Source organism: Micromys minutus (assembly GCF_963924665.1).
Source record: "Micromys minutus genome assembly, chromosome: 1".
Lineage (NCBI taxonomy): Eukaryota > Metazoa > Chordata > Mammalia > Rodentia > Muridae > Micromys > Micromys minutus.
Window position 1 is genome coordinate 96,442,530 of NC_137969.1, and position 19,627 is coordinate 96,462,156.

The 19,627-nt window shown below is 45.7% G+C and overlaps 2 protein-coding genes across 2 annotated transcripts in view; both read left to right on the top strand.

The window, feature by feature from the left end:
- Positions 1–674: 674 nt before the first annotated feature.
- On the top strand, positions 675–8,983 carry QNG1 (Q-nucleotide N-glycosylase 1). The gene is made up of 4 exons (XM_080930690.1): positions 675–1,100; positions 2,037–2,296; positions 4,509–4,704; positions 5,054–8,983. Exons 1-4 carry the CDS (start codon positions 770–772, stop codon positions 5,284–5,286), a joined length of 1,020 nt encoding a protein of 339 aa, XP_080786816.1. The 5' UTR covers positions 675–769; the 3' UTR covers positions 5,287–8,983.
- A 9,107-nt stretch (positions 8,984–18,090) lies between these two features.
- KIF27 (kinesin family member 27) overlaps positions 18,091–19,627 on the top strand; it is a gene marked incomplete at both ends in the record, with an annotated part of 58,258 nt that continues 56,721 nt past the window's right edge. The window contains one exon of the mRNA XM_080936648.1: positions 18,091–18,388. Coding sequence (XP_080792774.1) covers positions 18,091–18,388 — 298 coding nt within the window. The remainder of the gene's footprint in view (positions 18,389–19,627) is intronic.

Sequence of the window (19,627 nt, forward strand, 5' to 3'; positions counted from 1 at the left end):
GGGCTTCCCAGAAGCAAGAAGTTTTAACAGAAGCTAAGTTAGCTGACCTTTGGTTCATCGAATACAGCTGAGTAATTTTCCATGGGATTCTCCATCAAGATCAGAATCTAGTTAAACCTGAAACTTCCTCAGCAAGAATACAAGTTGGAGGAACCTTTGCACTGTCTTGCAACGTGACGGCCAGAACAGTGTCTGGTTCATAGTTCCCTTGATTTGGTCTGACAGGTAAGCAAAGGCATAAATTTCAGCCTAGGCCACTGCTTGGTGGTGGGGAACCTCACCATTCAGTCGTTCACCTTTTCTTGCAAACCTGGGATCACCATCACTCCTGGCAGACACAGGAACGTCAGACACAAGGTTTCACAGAACTGTTCCCTCAGGTACTCAAAGTTCCAATTACTCTTAAACATTATTTGGCCACTGAAGTGTGAGGACAGAGGCCCTCTTGGGGGTGTACAGTGCGGCCCAGTAGCCTGCGCGATAGCTGCCGTCCAAGGCAGTCTACACCTCGGTTCCGGGTGGCGCGGGGCAGCGACTTGAGTCCCCACGATCCCCGCGATCCCAAGCCTTCCTCAAAGACCCAAGTGCGCCAGGGACGCGACAAGAAACAAGCCCGCCGGACGCGCAGCCACCGAGGCCGGCCGGAAGCCTGACGAGGCAACTTCCGGACCTCAGACCCGGAAGTGGGCCCGAGTGCGTTGCCCGCGGCGGACGTGGCTGCGACCAGGCTCCAGGTTCGAAGAGGGCCCCGCGCGAGGGCGTGGGCGGCATGGAGGCGCCGCTGCCGCCGCGCGAGTCGGCGAGGTTCGTGGCCGAGAACAGTCGCGACGTGCTCGTGGACCGTCAGGGCGTGCGCCGGGCGGCCGAGCTGCTGCTGCCCGCGGCCGCGGGGTGGCGCGTGGAGCAGTGGAAGGCCCTGCACGAGCTCAACCCGCGCGGGGCCGACGAGGCTGCGCTCGCCTGGGTGTTCCTGGTGGACTCGCTCAACTTCTCCTTCTGGGCCGAACGGGAGGAGCACAAGTGTGAGGTGCGCTACGGCGGGACAGCCTACACCGGCTACTGGGCCCTATGCGCCGCCGTCAACCGCGCGCTCGACCAAGGTGGGTGCCGCCCGGCGTGCCACGGGAGGTGACCTCTGCCCAAAGCGAAAGCGCGAGTGAAGTAATGTATGTCAGCAGAGGAGGCAAAGCCAGTTAAAAAAAAAAAAGTCACTTTAAGTTGGACACAGTGGCTCCTGCCTACAATCCCAGCACTCCAGGCTGAGGCAGGAGGATCGCTATGGACTCTGGGCCAGCCTGAGCTATGTAGTTTAAGGCCAGTCTCATAGAGAACGAGATCCTGTCACAGAAGAACAAATGGAAAAAAAAAAAAAAAAAAAAGAACACTTACCTGCAGAAGAAAAGGACATCCTATGGGACGTTTTGTGCAAAGAAAATGTGCACGCCACATCGTTGTCGTGTGTGGTGGTTGTGCAACTGCACAGAAGTGGGGAGGTTGCTTCGTGTGCTGTTGTTTGTGCGCCTTAGATGCGTTGTCTGGGGCACACTTTGGTTGTTTGTTTCATTTGGGTTGGGTGTTTTGCCTGCACGCACGCCTGTGATTCACATGTGCAGGCCGTGTCCACGGAGGCCAGAGGGTGTCAATCCCCGAGGGCTGCAGTTACATAAGGATTTGAACCACCATGTGGGTGCAGGGAATCGAACCATAGTCCTCTGAAAGGGCAGTGCGTATACCTATCTATTGAGCTACCTCTCCAGCCCTGATTGCTTTTTGTTTTTTTGGGGTTTTTTTTTGTTTGTTTGTTTTGTATTTTGTTTTTTTTAAAAAGACTGTCTCACTGAGTAAGTCCTGTTCTGTGCGGAATTCAGACTACACTGTCCTCGAACTCACAGGGATCTCAGCCAACTTCCTCTGCGTCGTGCGTGCCCAGATTAGGCCAGTGCCACCACACTCCGTCTTTAACACGAATTTGATTTCATATTATCTGCAATTTGGAACAAGAACAACAAAAAAAATCTGTGAATTTTCTCTTAAAGGGATACCAATAACTAGCGCCTCCTACTACGCCACAGTGACCCTGGATCAGGTGCGGAATATATTTCGTTCAGACACAGATGTGCCCATGCCTTTAATAGAAGAGAGACATCGAATTCTCAATGAAACTGGGAAAATTCTGCTGGAGAAGTTTGGAGGCTCTTTTCTTAACTGTGTCCAAAAAAGTGGAAGAAGTGCCCAGAAGTTAATGCACCTGGTTGTTGAGAACTTTCCTTCTTACAGAGACGAGGCACAGCTTGAGGTGAGCTTCTTGCTGAGGGGTCTGTGTTTTCCAGATAGAGATTTCCTTTATGTGGTCTTTTATCCCTTTAAAATATTTCAGCCCTCCATGTAAGGCTGCCACTTAAGGATGAGGAAGCACAAAAAGTTCACAGAGTTGGGTGAAAATCAGAACGTAGAATGTATGCTGGCTTTTCTCTAGGAAAAAAGTATTTCTTGAAAAGCTTGGTGTGTGTTTCTTTTTTTTTTTTTTTTTTCTTTTCTTTTTTTAAAGATGTATGTACTATACATAAGTACACTGTAGCTGTCTTCAGACACACCAGAAGAGGGCATCGGATCTCATTACAGATGGTTGTGAGCCACCATGTGGTTACTGGGATTTGAACTCAGGACCTCTGGAAGAACAGCCAGTGCTCTTAACCCCTGGAGCCATCTCTCCAGCTCCCATGTGTTTCTTTCTTATGTACTGTTCTTTTATAGTTGTTTTATGGTACCAAAAAAAAAAAAAAAAAATTAAATGGATGTGCTTTTTAAACAATGAGCATTTGTCTTTGTTCCTAGTACAGCCCTAGGTTTCATTTCTGTAAAAATCTTTTGGGATCCTTATCACGGAATATTTTTCGGTTTTGATTATTTGTTTTGTGTGTGGGGGCTGGGAGCTCTCAGCTTCCTGTACTGTGCCTTTGGTCATGCTTCAGTGTTGCCGTGCCCCTCCCCAGGGGCTCCTCCCCTGGGACTGTAAACCCAAATAAACTCTTCCTTTTTAAGTTGCTCCTGGTTGTAGTGTTTTATCACAGCACAAAAATAGGAGAAAAAAAATTAACCCCCTCCAGTTTTGTTTCCTTTTTAGATATGTTTATTTTGTGTATGAATGTTTGATCGTCTGTATATATGTCCCTTGTGCATACCTAGAACCCACAGCTTGCAGACGAGGGTATTGGATCCCCAGGGACAGGAGTAAGGAATGATTGATAAGAACCGTGTGGGTTCTGGGAACTAGCTTCCTTCCACCCCAAATTTTTCAATAGTGGCTTTTTTTTAAATTATGTTTATTTTATGTGCGTTGCTGTTTAACTTGCATGTGTGTCTGAGTTTTCAGGATCACCTGAAACTGAGTTGCAGACACTTGTGAACTTCAGTGTCGGTGCTGGGAATCGAACTTGGGTCCTCTGAAAGAGCAACCAGTGCTGTGCTCATAACCACTGAGCCATCTCCCCAGACCCCATACGGTGGCTTTAGAAAAGGACAGTTCATAAAAGTAGGTCTATATCGATGGTAACAGATAAACCTTAAGGTTAAGTAATCAGTTGCTTCTCATTATGATGGAGTGTCTCTATATAATACCATTTTCTGGTGTTTAAAATTTACTTGAGTGTTTTACATTTTTACTTTTGTTTGAGTATGCATGAGCATGCACATGTATTTCGTGAACATATAAGCACACATGTACATTGCCAGGCGGGCCATGACACCCACGTGAATGCCAGAGGACAGCTTTTAGGAGTCTGTTCTTTGTCTTCTCTGTGGTGCTCAGGGATTGAATTCAGTTTATTAACCTTGGTCCTCACCAGTCTTTTAGATGTTTTCTTTTTGTGATGTTGTAGTCAAATCAGGGCTTCTAGGACACTAAACAAGTCCTCTCCCAGCAAGCAATACTCCCAGCCCACTTGACTTTCTGTATGGAGTTTTCCCTTAAATTAATCTCATGGTGCATGGAGCTGCACATAGCTAATCTTAGCACTTGGGAGACAAACAGGAAGATGGAGTTGTACGTTAGCCAGGGTTACATTGAGTGATCTTGTCACACACAAAGATTTACTTCTGATATTTGCTAATTAAGAGGTCCTCTTAGGTGGTAGTATTGTTTTGAGAGCTAATTCTTGATTATTTTCAACAGATGAGCTGATACGATAGTTACTTTTAAAAAGTGTTTTTGTTGTTGGGCTTGGCATCACAGGCCTTTAATCCAGTTCTTGGAGGCAGAGGCAGTCAGAGCTCTCTCAGTTACAGGTCAGCTTGTCCTTGTGAGTTCTAGGACAGCCAGAGTTATACAGAGAAATCACATCTCAAAAACCAAAAGAGAAAAGGAGGAGGGAGGAAGAAAAAGAAAAAAATGTTCTTTTTTGTTGTTTTGGTTTTTAAGATACAGTGTGTCTCCCTCCGTTCAGTGACTTTATGAGCAGTTTGTGGTAAGATTCCAGAAACCACAGTAACTTGTGTCCTCCAATCACCAGGGGAAAAGGCTCTCCTTCTACAAACGAGCGCAGATCCTAGTGGCAGACACATGGAGTGTGCTGGAGGGTAAGGGAGATGGCTGCTTCGAGGACATCTCCAGCATCACCATGTTTGCTGACTACAGGCTGCCACAGATTCTCGTGCACCTTGGAGCCATGAAGTACTCCGACGATTTACTGAAGAAGCTTCTCGAAGGTTCGCAGCCTAGCATTGTGTTTGCTGCTCTGTAGCCTGTGGCTGGGTTTTTCAGGTTTATCTGCGGGCAGCTCTCTTCTGCTTAGGAAACAGAGCACAAGCACGTGTGCTGGGTGTGGGGGTGGTGCCTGGCACTGGGGAGACTGAGGTAGGAGGGTGATGAGTTCCAGAGCAGCTTGGGCTACATAGGGAGAGCCTTGTTATTTGAGGAATTAGTAAACATCCGTCCTGGGAGTGTTGAGAAAAGTCAGGCAGACAGAGCCTCCATTGCTGAATTTAACTTGTAATTTTACGTGAATGGCTAGGTTTCTAAATGATCTTTTTTTTCTTTCCCTCCCAATTCTTGCAGGAGAAATGCTCTTGAATGGAGATAGACAGGAAGTGGAAATTAGAGGTTGCTCCATTTGGTGCGTCGAGCTGATCCGGGACTGTCTCCTGGAGCTCCTTGAAAAAAGGGGTGCAAAACCTCCTGTGGAGATCAATTCGATTCTTCTGGACTATTACCTGTGGGACTATGCCCGAGAGCACAGGGCAGACATGAAGGGAGTCCCATTTCATCGCACTCGCTGCATATATTACTGACCCTGAGCTTAGTGGGTGCAGCTGAAACACTTGCACTTTTAGATCATACAGTCATTTCACAATTTTGATTCACTATAAGGATAGAAATTACACTTGGGCTGGTGGTACACGCCTATAGTCACAGCACTCGGGACGCAGAGGCAGGTGGATCCCTGTGAGTTCAGGGAGAGCCAGGTCTACAGAGTGAGGGCAGCCAAGGCTACGTAGAGGAGAAAAGGAAAAAGATAGGTTGAAGATAGAAACTATAGAAACAGGCAGTTGACTGTCCCGTTGCCATTCCTTTTTTTTCTTGGCATAGCACCATGTTCCCATAATCGCGCTCCACAGCTGTCAGCGGTGATTCCTGTGTCTTCAGTTGGCAGCGTTTCCCCACTGATTGGCATTTAATCATTTCCTTCTTTTCCTTTTGTTTAAATGGACCCGGGGATTATGCCTATAACCTTGTATGCGCTAGGCAAGTGCTCTGCCACCGAGTCACATGCCTCGATGTTGCTTTCTGTATGCTTTAATGATCTAATATTAAGTAGAGATAGTTTTTGATGTATGAACTATTGCTTTTATAAAAACCAACAGAATGCTTGGCATTGTGGCACATACCACCATACATATGATGGATAGGTAATCCCAGTACTCGGAAGATGGAGGATCACGAGTTCTGGGCCATCCTGGATCCACTCAAAAAGCAAAAATAGAGATGATCTCCAATTTAGAGCATTTGCTTCTCTTGTAGAGGGCATGCGTTTGGTTTCCAACACACACAACGGGTACTAACAGCTCCTGGGTCACTCCACTGTCAAACAAGTAAAATTAGTCTTTAAAATAGGGCTATGAGTGTGGTGCGGTTAGAGGAGTACTTGCCTACCAAAGGCCCTGAATTCATTCTCCAGCACTGTATAAAACCTAGTGTGTGATGTCACCTACCAGGAATCCCAGCACTGAGGTGAGAGTCCGGAAAGTCAGTAATTGACTATCATCAGCCTCAGCCAAACAGGCCAACCTAGAGTACTTAAGACTTTGTATTATGATTATTTTAGCCTATAGCTAGCAGTTAAAAGGGCTGCCCACAAAGGGCAGGCAGCCCCAGTTATGCGCCAGCAAAATGCTATAGCACCACAGCTTAACCCCAGCACCATGAGAAGGTGTGGGGGTGGTGGGGGGGGGGCTCAAAGGTAGCAAGCTTGTCCTTGTATTATTTTTGATACAATGTTTTAATCACTAAAAATTTTTATACTACTTTGATCGTATTTACTCCCTAACTCCTCCCAGATTTACCCTCACCAACCCCAAGACCTGATCATAGAAAAATAAAAATAAAGATCAATCTTGGCATTTTGGGGGCTTTCTGTTGGTGATAGTAATGAGTTTTGAACATAATGACGCTTCAGTTTTGAATATCTCTTCATTGGTATTCAGTTCAGATCTTTGAAACTTTGCTTAAACCTGGAATGGGATATTTCATTGACATAGAATTTGCTACAGGGTGGTGGACTACACCTTTAGTCCCAACATTCAGGAGGCAGAGGTAGGTGGATCTCTGAGGTTTAAAGCCAGCCTGGTCTAGTGAGTGAGTTCCAGGATAGGGAGAGCTACACAGAGATAGCTTGTCTTGAAAAACAAAATTAGACTTTGCCAAGTGCAGTTTAAAAGGGTTTACAGCGGGGTGATATGTCATGGAGGTAGGCGCTGAACAGCTGCTAACTCAAGTCGCGCCTCCACCCCCTCCCCTCTGCATCTGGCTGAATGCACAGGTGCAGAATCCAGGGAAGGCTGGCTTCACCTTTGACAGTTACTGTAACTGCATAAACCTGGAACAGGAGCTCCAAGCACCTTGCTGCCATCTGCTGGAAGCTTGGGTCAGGGACTGCATGTGAAAGGGTCTCCCTTCAAGTAGCTATGCCTGTCCCTCCTCCCATGATTTAGGGGCATGTGAGTGATCCTATGCCCATCCAGAGGCTTTGTGGTACAGTATCAGCAAGTCACTGTCATACTGTCTTCTTGCCTGTGATTGTCTTGGTAGTGAGGAGGTGCAGCTTTGTCAGGAAAGACACAGGAAACTCCCTTTGAGGGATTTTCTGTCAAAGCATAACAGCAGAAACAGTGGCCACCTTGATTTTATTTTCTGTCCGTCTTGAGACTAGAACCCAGAGCCTCTGACAAACTAAGCAAGGATTCTACCACAGAGCCACACCCTTCCTCTGTTGTAGCCAATGTGAGGGCCCAGAGCTCTGCTGTGTGTGCTGTCTGCTCTGTGAACTTCCTGCTTGAGATAAAGAACATGTTGCATTTTCAATTCACTTTCTATCTTTAAAATGTTGCTTCTTAATGTGTACACATTACTTAATGCACACATATCTGCATGCCTTGGCAGGTGTGGGATTCAGTGTGGCTTGCAGGTGTTAGGTCTCTCCTACCACTGTGTGGGGCCCAAGAGTAGGCCCCTTCACCCACTAAACTATCTTCCTGGCCCTCAATTTGATGTAACTCAAAAGGATTATAGCCGATGATTTTCAAGTTCATCTCTGTACTCTTCCTTTCTGAGACAGGAGTTCATTATATAGTCCTTGCTGGTAACTCACTGTAGAGAAGGCTGGCTTCAAACTCAGTTATCCACCTTCTGAATTGGCCATGGTTTCTACCTTAATTATGATCTTAATTGACACAAAAGAAGCTCAAAGTAATAAAATTAATGCTATAAAGCATTTACTAGTAGATTTGCTTAGGAGACATTGAGTCACACAAGTGATATTTAGCTAAGTGAACCCTGCATATGAGGGATCCTAAAGCCATTTAGAGTCTCACATCCTCCTTATAGCTTCCCCCTCCCACTGAGGGATTCTGCGGTCCTACACCCTTCAAGAAGGAGAGCTTCAACCTTATCTGGGCAGCCCCTGAAATGTAGGGGAAGAGCCTTGATATATGACCCAGGCAGGCACCATTAACAGCACTTCCTGGGGAGAAGTGTCTTATCAGGGCAGCCCTGGAATGTAGGGCATATGCCCTGAGATGCAACCCACGTTGGCAGCAGCCAATCAATTTAAAGGTCAACTAAACCCACCAATGCTTGCCTCTCTAGTCACCATTGCTGTAGCCCACCTGTTACTAAGTGCAACTGTACTGACAGAGGGCTCAGGGTTGCCTCTCCTGGGGATGTAAGCCACCCCGTTGCACTGGACAATAAACCTCTTGCTTTTGCATCGATCCCTGATCTCTAGTCTCATTCATGGGAGCCTCAAATTGATAAGACTCAATTTAGTCTTACACATCCTAAATACCTGAAAAGTAAGTAGCATGCTAACCAGGCCTGTTAGAGACTAGGGAATGTAGGGCACAGGAAAATACACATTTACCAGCTAGGATACATCAGTCATTAGGCCCTGATTTTCATACTAAAGACATACCACTAGGGCAACTCAGGCAGGGCTACAACTGTCATAAGTTCTGCTTTGCCATTAAGTTCCCTGTGCTCTTATCTGGGAAACATGATTCTGCTGAGTGGGCAAGATGAACCTTGGTAACAACTATCAGAAAAAGAGTAACACTGGTGTACTTTAAATAATTCCAATAATATGTAATATCTTTGCTGCATAAATCTCCTATCTATCTAAGTGGCTAGACTTTTAGTGCTCTGTAAATTTTCAAAGTGTAACCTGGGGCCAGGATCTGAAAGAGAGTTAAGGCTCACAGTGTTTGTGGAATGTGAAAGCCTAAAGTGTATACAATTTAGTAAAATCTGTTGAACATGCAGCTATTCCTTGGGTGTTAGCCCAGCTGACAAAGCACCATTAAAGAGATTTCCCTTAATTAGTCTCTAAGTGTGTGCAGTTATTTCTCAACAGGAAGATGTTGGGAACAAGAAGGTAGGTATGCTCAGTTGGTATTACTAAAATTATATTTTATTATGTTGAGCGTCTTCACACAAAGTTCTTACTCCACATTCCTAATTATGATCCTAAGCCTGTCTTCCCATGTGAAGCTTGGGTCCAGTCTCTAATAGTAATCTCTGTAACTTTAATTTTTTTCAAAACCTATTAATGATGGTTCTTAAACACTATATCCTCTCCTTTAACCCACCACGTGCCAGAGGTAGTGGGGAAAAAAGGATAGTGGGGGGAGTGGACCTGTTTAGAAAGGTTCTTTGGAGCAACTCCTGTCCGTGTTGCCTGGAAATCTGCAGTTCAGTTCACAGGTCAGCAGCAGCTCCATCCACTCACAAACAGTTCACGGATACACCAGCCGTCCAGTTTGGTAGAGTCGGGTTAGCAACAGCAGTGATATGACCTAGAGACAGCCAGGCCTCAGGCTAGGCTCCAGTCAGCAGGAGGGACCAACAGGAACACCAGAAGTTCTCTGCTGTGTCTCTCTCAGGCAGGTGAAAGATCAGGGAAGAGGTGAGACCCAAGCGTTGCACAGCTAGCTGTACCAGCAAGCCAAGCCCTGTCTCCGTCACTCTGTGAAGTTCTATTGATACCCTCCAAATATCACCTGTCTTCCACATGCCTTGCCTCAGCACATACATCCAAGCAACCTGAGTTCTCAGAGTCCCAACAAATGCAGTTCAATTGCTCAGTGTAAGGCAGAGCAGTTCATGTGTGTTGTTAGCAAAGAATCCTTCGTCATGTGTCCTTTCACATGCTTGCTTCAGCAGAACATCCTCTCTCCTGCATCTGCTTCAGCTAAACATTCCTTTACAAGTCTGCCTTAGCCATTCACCTGTGTCCACTTCAGGTGTTTGCCCCAGCAAAACACCATCCGACACAACTGACTCCAAAGAACCCTTAAGTTTTCCCTTCAAAGCTCTGGTTCCAGGGTCAGAATCCCAGGACCACCTTCTTCAGCAGCAGAGCAAACCAAGCTATTGTCTCGCCAGTGTCTCCAGCCATCCTGAAGAGGCTGGTGAAGAGAGGATTGCTCTTGGTCTCTGTGTATGTCAAGTGGGTATCACAGGATTTTCCACTTGTGCAGTCATGCTGATTATCTTGAGTGCCTGGTGTTGTCAACAACAGCACTGAATGCAGTGGAATTCCCGACTAAGCGATTTCTGTGTCTAAAATGCATTTTTTAAAAAAATTATTATTATTCTCATTACAGAAGGCATTATATCATCATGGACTTTTCTCCACTTCATTTGAATTTCACTTTAGACCAGTGGTTCTCTGTGGTTCGGGATCTGCTTCCCCACCCGTGGCGGTGTGAATTGGCAACCTCAGGTAAGTGTGTGCACTTCAAGAACAGGGAGACAGGTATCAGTGAGGCAACTTATTTAATGGGGGGAAGGGGTTAAAGGTTATTTAAACTTTGGGGGGATGAGTAGGGGTTATGGGAGGAATGTACATTATTTGCAAGGCCAGGGTGCTGGGATGTCTCATTAGCATAAGGAGGAATTTCAGATGCTACTGGACATGAACTTATAAGGAAAAAGGTAGTTTAACCTGGCTACTTGGCTACCTGACCTCCTCTGGTAGGACAGGCAAGCCTGGGGCAGAGGGGGGCGAGTGGTCCTACTCCTGCTGACCTCAGGATGAGATTTCTGAGAATTGGACATGCCTTGACCCCACTCTTGTTCCAGGCCTGCTCCCCTTGTTCCTTGGCTCCCGGATTACCCTTTAATACAGTTCTTCATGCTGTGGTGACCCCTCAACCATAAAATTTTTTTGTTGCTACTTTATAACTGTTGTTTTGCTACTGTTATAAATTGTAAATATCTGTGTTTTCTGATGGTCTTAGGTGAGCCCTGTGGAAGGATCATTCTGCCCCCAAGGGGTTGTGACCCACAGGTTGAGAACCACTGCTCTAGACAGATCACTGGAGAGAGTCTGGAACCTTTGTGAGGGCCCTGAACTCTGCTGATCCCAGGTTCCAGGCTCAGACTGTAAGAACTATTTGTTGTTGGGCTAGAGAGATGGCTCAGCTGTTAAGAACACTGACTGCTCTTCCAGAGGTCCTGAGTTCAAATCCCAGCAACCACATGGTGGCTCACAACCATCTGTAATGAGATCTGAAGCCCTCTTCTGGTGTGTCTGAAGACAACTACAGTGTACTTACTAAATACTTACTATAATAAATAAATAAATAAATAAATCCTTTTAAAAAAGAGAGAGAGAACTGTTTGTTGTTTCAAGTCACTAACTTTCAGAGTGATTTATGGCTTAGTGGAAGGTACTAAATACAATAGGCAGATAATGCATCAGTCTCTCTGTTACTCTGGCAAGATATTTGTGGTGACTTGAAAAAGAATGGCCTTCATGTGCTCATAGGTTTGAATGCTTGGTACTCAATGGAACTGTTTGGGAAGGATTAGGAGGCATGGTCTTGTTGGATGAAGTATGTCACTAGGAGTGGACTTTGTGGTTTCAAAAGCCCATGCCAGGCTTCAAGAGGTCCCTGAAGGCTTTATAGTAGGCAGAGAAAACTACCCCAAAGAGAAAAAATGAAACCGTTCAGGTCCACTTTTAGGTACCAGTGCTGGACCAGGACTTACAGACTCTGACACCAGATTATTTACTTTAGCCATATTTAAGCACAGCACAATTTTGGGAGAAAAAGTTTTCGGATAATAGCTCAGTCCCAAGTGCACAAGAAATTTAAGATAAGCTTTACATTGATACTTTTTTACAAAGTACATCTAGTACCAAAGATGAGTACTGTTGGCTCAAAGATAGTGAGTGCCCAAGGTTTAGAGTCTACTACGACCCTTTAATACAGTTCTTTATGTTTTGGCAACCCCAAAGCACAAAATTATTTTTGTTGCTACTTTTTAACTGTAAATTTGCTACTGTTATGAATTATAATGTAAATAATATCTGCTATTTGACCCCTGTTAAAGGGTTGTCCAAGGGGTCATGACCCACAGGTTGAGAACCACTGGTCCAGGAAGACTGAGGTAAACATAATGCTTGTGGGTGTCATGATTGGCTTGGCCCTAAGATAACATCCACTTAGGCTGTTGTAAAGGACCTATGACATCATAAGGATGGCTGTTAAAGCTTAGAAGTTGGTAATGCTCCAAGTTTTAGGGGGAAAGGGTCTGGAGTGAGAAAAACAATAAGATATGGGCATAAGGTGGCAAAGGATCACTAGGTTGGAAACTATGCACATTCCCAGCATTCCAGGAGGTAGATGGTTAAACATTCCTTCCTTTGAAGGATGCCTGTGAGTGTAGCTTTCCTGACCTCTCCGGTGTTTATCTCTGAGCACAAGCACATACTGCTCTCTATAAGGTCCAGTCTCATCTTCTCTGCCTGCAACCCGTGGATAACGTGTGTGAGTTCTCAGCTACTGCTCCTCTGCCTTGCCTGCCTGACTCTGTGCTCCTTGCCATGACGGTAACGGACTAACCCTCTGAAACTGTATGGAAGCCTCCAGTTATGTGCTTTCTTTTATAATTGCTTTAGCAGAAGTGTCTCTTCACAGCAATAGAACAGTAACAAGGACAAGCCTAAGATAAAGAATTCACAGAGGCCCACAGCAAGAGGAGTTTCCATTGGCTTAAAACTTTACAGGTTTCAGTCCATAGGCAGTGGGCACCACCGCTGGCTGCTTTGAGCTGTGGTCAGGCAGCAAGAGACAGCAGCTAGGGCATATCAGAGCAAATTGTTTACCTTCTGACAGGGAGGTGAAAGGAAAGGGTGGGGTATCGACTTGTTATTAGGGTCAGACTTTAGATGCTTGATGAGACAACCAGTCACTTCTCAACAGCACGTTTAACCCAAGTGTCCTAGCTAGCTTTAAGTCAGCTGGACACAAGCTGCAGTCATCTGAGAGTAGAAAGACTCAATCAAGAAAATGCCCCCATAAGATTAGACTGCAGGTAAGCCTGTAGGGCATTTTCTTAATTAGTGACTGATGGGGGAGGGTCTAGACCATTGTGGGTGGGGCCATCTGGCCTGGTGGTTCTGGATTCTGAAAGAAAGCAGGCTGAGCAAGCCCAGCGGAGCGCCTCTCTGCATCAGCTCCTGTCTTCAGGTCCCTGCTCAGTTTGAGTTCTCTCCTTGGCTTCTTCCCTCCACGGACTGTGGATTCAGGACATGGAAGCCAAGCAAACTGTTCCTTTTCGTCTCCAAGATACTTTGGGTCATGATGTTTCATCATAACAATATCAGCCCTAATTAAGACACAAAGGTACAACAGCAATAGTTGTGTAGAAAATGTCGTATCTGATCCATCATCAGCTAGATCTCCACTGAAGACCAAAGTATGTTAAACTGCAGGCTGCATTGTATTACTGAGTTATGAAGTTGGCTGTCTGAGGAAGAAGTCCTGGAGAGCGAACTCTGTGCCTTGTGCAGTCTAAACGCACGCCCAGTCACTACACTACACTCCTTTGTGCCAATGAAATCGATTCACAGGTTGTGGTCAACATTAAGAAAAGTTAGAATAGAATAGGATCAGAGCTGGCAAGTGTTTCATGAAACGTTGGTTTTCATTCGTGTAATTAAACATATATATTGAATCATATAGCAGGTCTCAGGCTTGAGCCACTATGTTGGGTTTTCAAATTTATCTCTGTTAATGAAACAGGTCAAAATTGAAAGCCATCGTTCACCCACACCCCTTTTCACTCCTGATAGGGTATCTTTATGGACATGATGATTGGTTTCAGTTTCCTGCACTATATAAGCAGTGTGGGGGCAGGTGCCTTAGGACTTAGGACTTAGGTGCCAGAGAAATAATACACTCAAGTAGCCTGCGCTACATAAGACCCTGTCTCAAAGTAGAGCTGGCTGAGATCTTAGCTGGGGTCGCACAACCTGTAGCACACCCTGTGTCTGTTTACTGCGATGCTCAGAGAAGGATCCTGGGGCTAAGGGCAGCCGCGGGGCGGAGCCTTGGAGAGGGGCGGGGCGTGTGGGGGCGGAGACTGCTGGCAGGTTTTGCCTGAACCTGAGCCTACGTAGGGCGGGGACGGCTTGGGGCGGAGCCAGTGGGGGCGGGGTCGCAGAGGAGTGGCGGGAGGCGTGCCGCGCCGTTGCCGTGAGAACTGGTTACAACAAAAGGCGTGGACGCGGAGGGTGGAGGAAGGCCGCGGCGTGGGGCGCTCGCCTGCGAAGACCTGGGCTGTCCCGAGCCGGTCGGTGCGCCGCGGGCCCGACGGGCGCGAAGCCGGCGTCACCCGGCCTGCGGCGGCCCCGCTGAGGGTCGCAGACGCGGCGGGCGAGCGGCAGACGTCCGGAGCGGGGCGTCCGGAGGTAGCAGCGGGCCCTGGGCGCTGGCCGGAGGGCGGCGGGGCGCGCGGCTGCGGCAGGAGGAGGGCGCCGCTGAGAGCCTGCCCTCGCGAGGGAAGCCTTGGTGCGGCGAGGCGCTGGGGGACGGTGTCCGCCGCCCGCCCCGGTCTGTTTTCCTGTTTTCCGGCTCACACTCGGGCTCCGTTATGCAGTCGTGAGATGCTGCGAGCATCGTTATCTGCCGCTACGCTTCTCGGGAGAGAGCTGACAACCCGCTGACCACAACTTCTACACAACCCCCGCCACGTCCCGGGAAGCCGGTAGTTGAAGACCCCATTCCTAGCAAATGACAAGACAGGACGCCCAGTGCTTACCTTGCATTTGGTCACATTTAAAAAATGTGTCCCCAAATATTACCAGCCAATCAGATTTCCCTGGTGATTTTTTAAATGATATCTGACAGTACACAAGAACTAAATTGAATCTGAAGACTGCCACATACAGGCTTTTAAACATGGACTGAATATTACTTATGGTCCATATATTTATGCACCATATTACTTCTTATGATTACAGTAGGCGAATCCTAACTGCTTATATGGCCACACTGCTTACGTCAACACTGCCTTCACAAAAACAACACAGTGAAAATATTCCAGTTAGAACTCAGAGAGCTCTTCTTGCCCTTGCCTCCTGAGTGCTGGAATTAAAGGCGTGCACTACCACCCCCAGGCCAGTTGGTATTTTTAAATTAGCAATTTATCCAAAGAAGTTAGGTTCAGCTTAACATAATCGTTTTAATAAGGATTTTTATGTATGAGTGTGAGCATGTGGCAGTCAGACAACAGCTTACAACTGTGGGTTCTTCACCTGTACTATGTGGCTTCCAGAGACTGAGTTTACGTCATTAGGCGCCTGGCCACAAGTGCTTTTGCCACTGAGCCATCTCATTAGTCCAGACAGTGACTTTTGCCTTATTTCGATGACATTTAAAAAAGGGGTGGAGGGGACCTATAATCTGTGTGACTGTTGTGCACACTGTATGACTGTTATGCAGACTGCATCCCAGAGGGTTGTTTTTTTTTTTTTAAAGAGTGCTTTAGGATGTAAGGGTTTACCATACACTGAGTATGTTGTTGTTGTTGTTAAAGATTTTATTACAATAATTGGAACTGCCAAGCTATGTGTGTCTGTCACACACACACACACACACACACACACACACACACACACACCATTAAAGATGGTTTGTTGACTCTGGGATATTGAAGCCCAAGGACCTGAGATTTTAGTACTGTGACATACAGGGTTTTTGTTGTGAGCCTCTTCTGGCTGTTCATTTTTACTGTAGCTGAGGTTTTGTTTTTTAAAGGTTAGTGGATATTAACTTATCATGGTCTCATTTCCACCTCAAGTGCACACTTGTAATGGCAGTGCTGGGAAGGTAGAGGCAGCAGGATTGCTCTGAGTTCCAAACCAGAATTAGAAATTGTATAAAACCAAAGTGAATAGTTCCATACCAAGTAGTTCAGGAAGTGTTATTTGCTATCTAGTGGCTTTCTGGATTGGTGATAATCTTAAGACCCACTCTTCCAAAGACTCTTCCCCATCAGACTGGCTGTTTTCACCATGCTCATAAAACAAGTGCTCTGGAAACTAGAAGAGAAGTCTAAACAGCCAGCTCAGTGCATCACTGATCAAACCAAGGGAGCCTCAGAAAGGACCCACTGATACCCACTTGAGGAGGTACTGTGTGAAGAGGTCTCCAGGGCCAAACTGGGTGACTCCTCGTGTGAAAGAGGATCATCCTTGGGGTCTCATGGTAAAGCATCAGAAACTGTTGATACAAAAAACTTGTCACCTCTAGAAGGAATAAGAAAAAGGTTTTTTTGTTTTGTTTTGTTTTGTATTTTTCTGGAGCCAAATATGTGTGACCATGGTACAGTGCCAGAATCTAGACCTCGGGGCCTCTAGGATGCCTATAGGCAAGACTCTTCTACTATTTTTTTTTTTTACATTTTTTACACTGTGTGTGTGTGTGTGTGTGTGTGTACATTTATGGAAGTCAGAGGACATTGGTGGAAGTCTGTTTTTCCACCATGTGGATTCAGGGATCAAACTCAGGTTGTCAGGCTTGGTGGCAGGTACCTTTACAAACAACCATTTTGCTGTCCTGGGAAAGCCCCCTTAGTTTTGGGAAGGACAGTTTCCTGGGCAGGGAATCCTGCCTATATAAAATGTAGGAGTCAGGCTGAGCAGCAGCATGCATCAGCTGCTCTCTTCTGGCTGTGGCTAGGACATGGTCAGTTGCTTCAAGCTGTTGCCTGGGCTTCCTTGCCAGGATAGACTCCTACTTTTGCGCTGCTTTTGTTGGGCTATTTAAATCACAGTACAGAAAAAAAAAGCTAAGGCAATGTTTAGAAGTAGGAAATACCATTTACCTCTTTGTGTTGATTTTTCAAAGTTATCTGCATGCATTGAGCTTGGGAGTGAGTAATGGGGCATGTGTGGACATCAGGACAACTTTAGAAATGTTTTTCTCTTTCCACCTTTACATGCTCCCCCCGAGCTTGTGTGGTGAAGGCACTACTGGCTGAGCCATTTCTATAGCCTGTAGTTTTGATTGCTTTTGAACTAATTGTTTTAAATTATACGGACACAGAAATGTCATCATTTAGTTCTGATTTTTTTAGAGATGAAATACTATTTTTCAATACCTTCAAATATAATACAAATAATTTACTTTAAAATTTATTTATAATTTTTCCCTTTCCTTCCTTCCTTTCTCCCTTCCTTCCTTCCTTCCTTCCTTCCTTCCTTTCTTTCTTTCTTTCTTTCTTTCTTTCTTTCTTTCTTTTCTTCAAGACAGAGTTCCTCTGTGTAGCTTTTGCTGTCCTGGAATTCACCATGTCAACCAAGCTGGCCTCAAACTCATCAACCCGCCTGTCTCTGCCTCCCCAGTGTGCACCCCCTGCCATCTGGCCAAAATTGATTTATGTATTATATGTACATGTGTGCCTGCATGAGTGTATGTGCACCATGTGTTGTTTGCAGGAACTGGAGTTACAGGCAGCGGTGAGTTGGCTGATGTGGGTGCAGGGACTTTTGAACCAGGTCCTCTGGAAGAAGAGCCAGTGCTCTTAACCACTGAACCATCTCAACACCTTCACACGTATTTACTTTTAACATGTTTAGAACTCCTGAGTCAGTTCCTCACCTGGATCTCCTAACTCTGTAATTTATCATTATGTAGATCAGTGAACTAGGAAGCATCACATTCTGTACATACACAGAGGAATCCTGTGTTTTTAATCCCTCACCTTTATAATTAACCAATTCAGGTTCCCCAATGCCCTCAACTATTTTGAAGCAAACCTAAATGGTGAACCTTTTCATCATTAAATTACTTATGCATTTTACAAGTCAGATCAACTCTTTGTAATATAAATTTGTACTGGTAAAGAATCTGTTCTAAGTGACTTTGCTTTGAAACACGAATGGTTTTTCATTACATTAATGGAACCAGCAATTAAACTTTATCTTTTATTTTTATGCAGGAGTCCAGATCTTATATAAAATGGATGTTTCTCACACTGTTAATGAACACTAAGTGCATAATCTATTCAGTAAAATCCAAGCTGCTATGGAAGAAATACCAATAAAAGTTGCTGTCCGAATTAGACCTCTGCTTTGCAAAGAAGTTCTACATAATCATCAAGTTTGTGTGAGGGATATTCCAAACACCCAGCAGATTATCATTGGGAGAGATAGAGTTTTTACTTTTGATTTTGTTTTTGGCAAGAATTCCACTCAAGATGAAGTTTATAACACATGCATAAAGCCCCTCGTGTTGTCGCTCATCGAGGGCTACAACGCAACGGTTTTTGCATACGGACAAACCGGATCTGGGAAGACATATACCATTGGAGGAGGCCATGTTGGTAAGATTTCCAGACTCTCAACATCTTGTGGCAGGAATCACTGGTCTGTTGATGTGTTTTACTTGGCTTTGCCTGGTCTCCCGATTTAGCTGAGACAAACACTGGTGTGCGGCCATCTGTGTGAGCCCATCATAGACCTTAACATTTTAAATTTTGTTTTGTTTCTATGGTACTGGCAGTAGAACTGTGTTGCTAGCTAAATACCATAGCACTGAGCTACATCACTAGCTGCCTTTTTACTTTTTTTGTTCCAAGGGAAAGAGTCCCTTAGTTGCCTTTGCTGGCCTTAAACTTACTCTGTAGCCCAAATCATCCTTGAAATTAGGATTCCTCCACCTTAGCCCTCATTAGAGTTGGGTTTCAGGTATGTGTCACTAGTCCCTCCCCTGTCATTGCCTTTTGATGTTGATTTTTGAGGTTAACATAAAACTAATAGGTTTCCTTATGGCCTCTTCATATACACATGACGTTATGTTTTCCTCAGTCCCCTCTCTCGTGCCTCCCTTGACTCCAGCTGAGCCGTTTCTTCCTTTACTCCCACTTCTGCATCTTAGTACATGCTCCACTACACTACTTCCCAACTCCAGAAGAGGGCATCGAACTCCAGTCCTCTGGAAAGCAGCAGTGCTCCTGACCACTGAGCTAACTCTCTACCCTGTCATTTGTTTTGTTTTCTTTTTTTTTTTTTTCTTCTTCTTCTTCTTCTTCTTTTTTTTTCTTTCTTTCTTTTTTTTTTTTTTTTTTGGATATTTTCTTTACTTACATTTCAGATGTTATTTCCTTTCCTGGTTTCCCCTCTGGAATGCCCCTGTACCTTCCCCTCTCCCCCTGCCTCTATGAGGGTGTTCCCCCACTCACTCTCTCCCTCCCATCTCCCCACCCTGGCACTCCCCTGCACTGGGGCATTGAGCCTTCACAGGGCCAAGGGCCTCTCCTCTCCTTGATGCCTGATAAGGCCATCCTCTGCTACATATGTGACTGGAGCCATGGGATCCTTCATGTGTACTCTTTGGTTGGTGGTTTAGTCCCTGGGAACTCTGGGGGGTCTGGTTGGTTGATCTTGTTGTTCTTCCCATGGGGTTGAAAACTCCTTCAACTCCTTCAGTCCTTTTTCTGATTCCCTCATTGGGGACCCCATTTTCAGTCCAATGGTTGGCTGTGAGCATCCACATCTGTATTTGTCAGGCTCTGGCAGAGCCTCTCAGGAGACAGCTGTATCAGGCTCCTGTCAGCATGCAC

Excerpts from the sequence above, each read along its gene's own strand:
- QNG1 (XM_080930690.1), top strand. The coding sequence starts at position 770 with ATGGAGGCGCCGCTGCCGCCGCGCGAGTCGGCGAGGTTCGTGGCCGAG. Across the intron at positions 1,101-2,036 it reads CAACCGCGCGCTCGACCAAG|GGATACCAATAACTAGCGCC; the intron begins GTGGGTGCCGCC and ends TTTCTCTTAAAG. Across the intron at positions 2,297-4,508 it reads GAGACGAGGCACAGCTTGAG|GGGAAAAGGCTCTCCTTCTA; the intron begins GTGAGCTTCTTG and ends TCCAATCACCAG.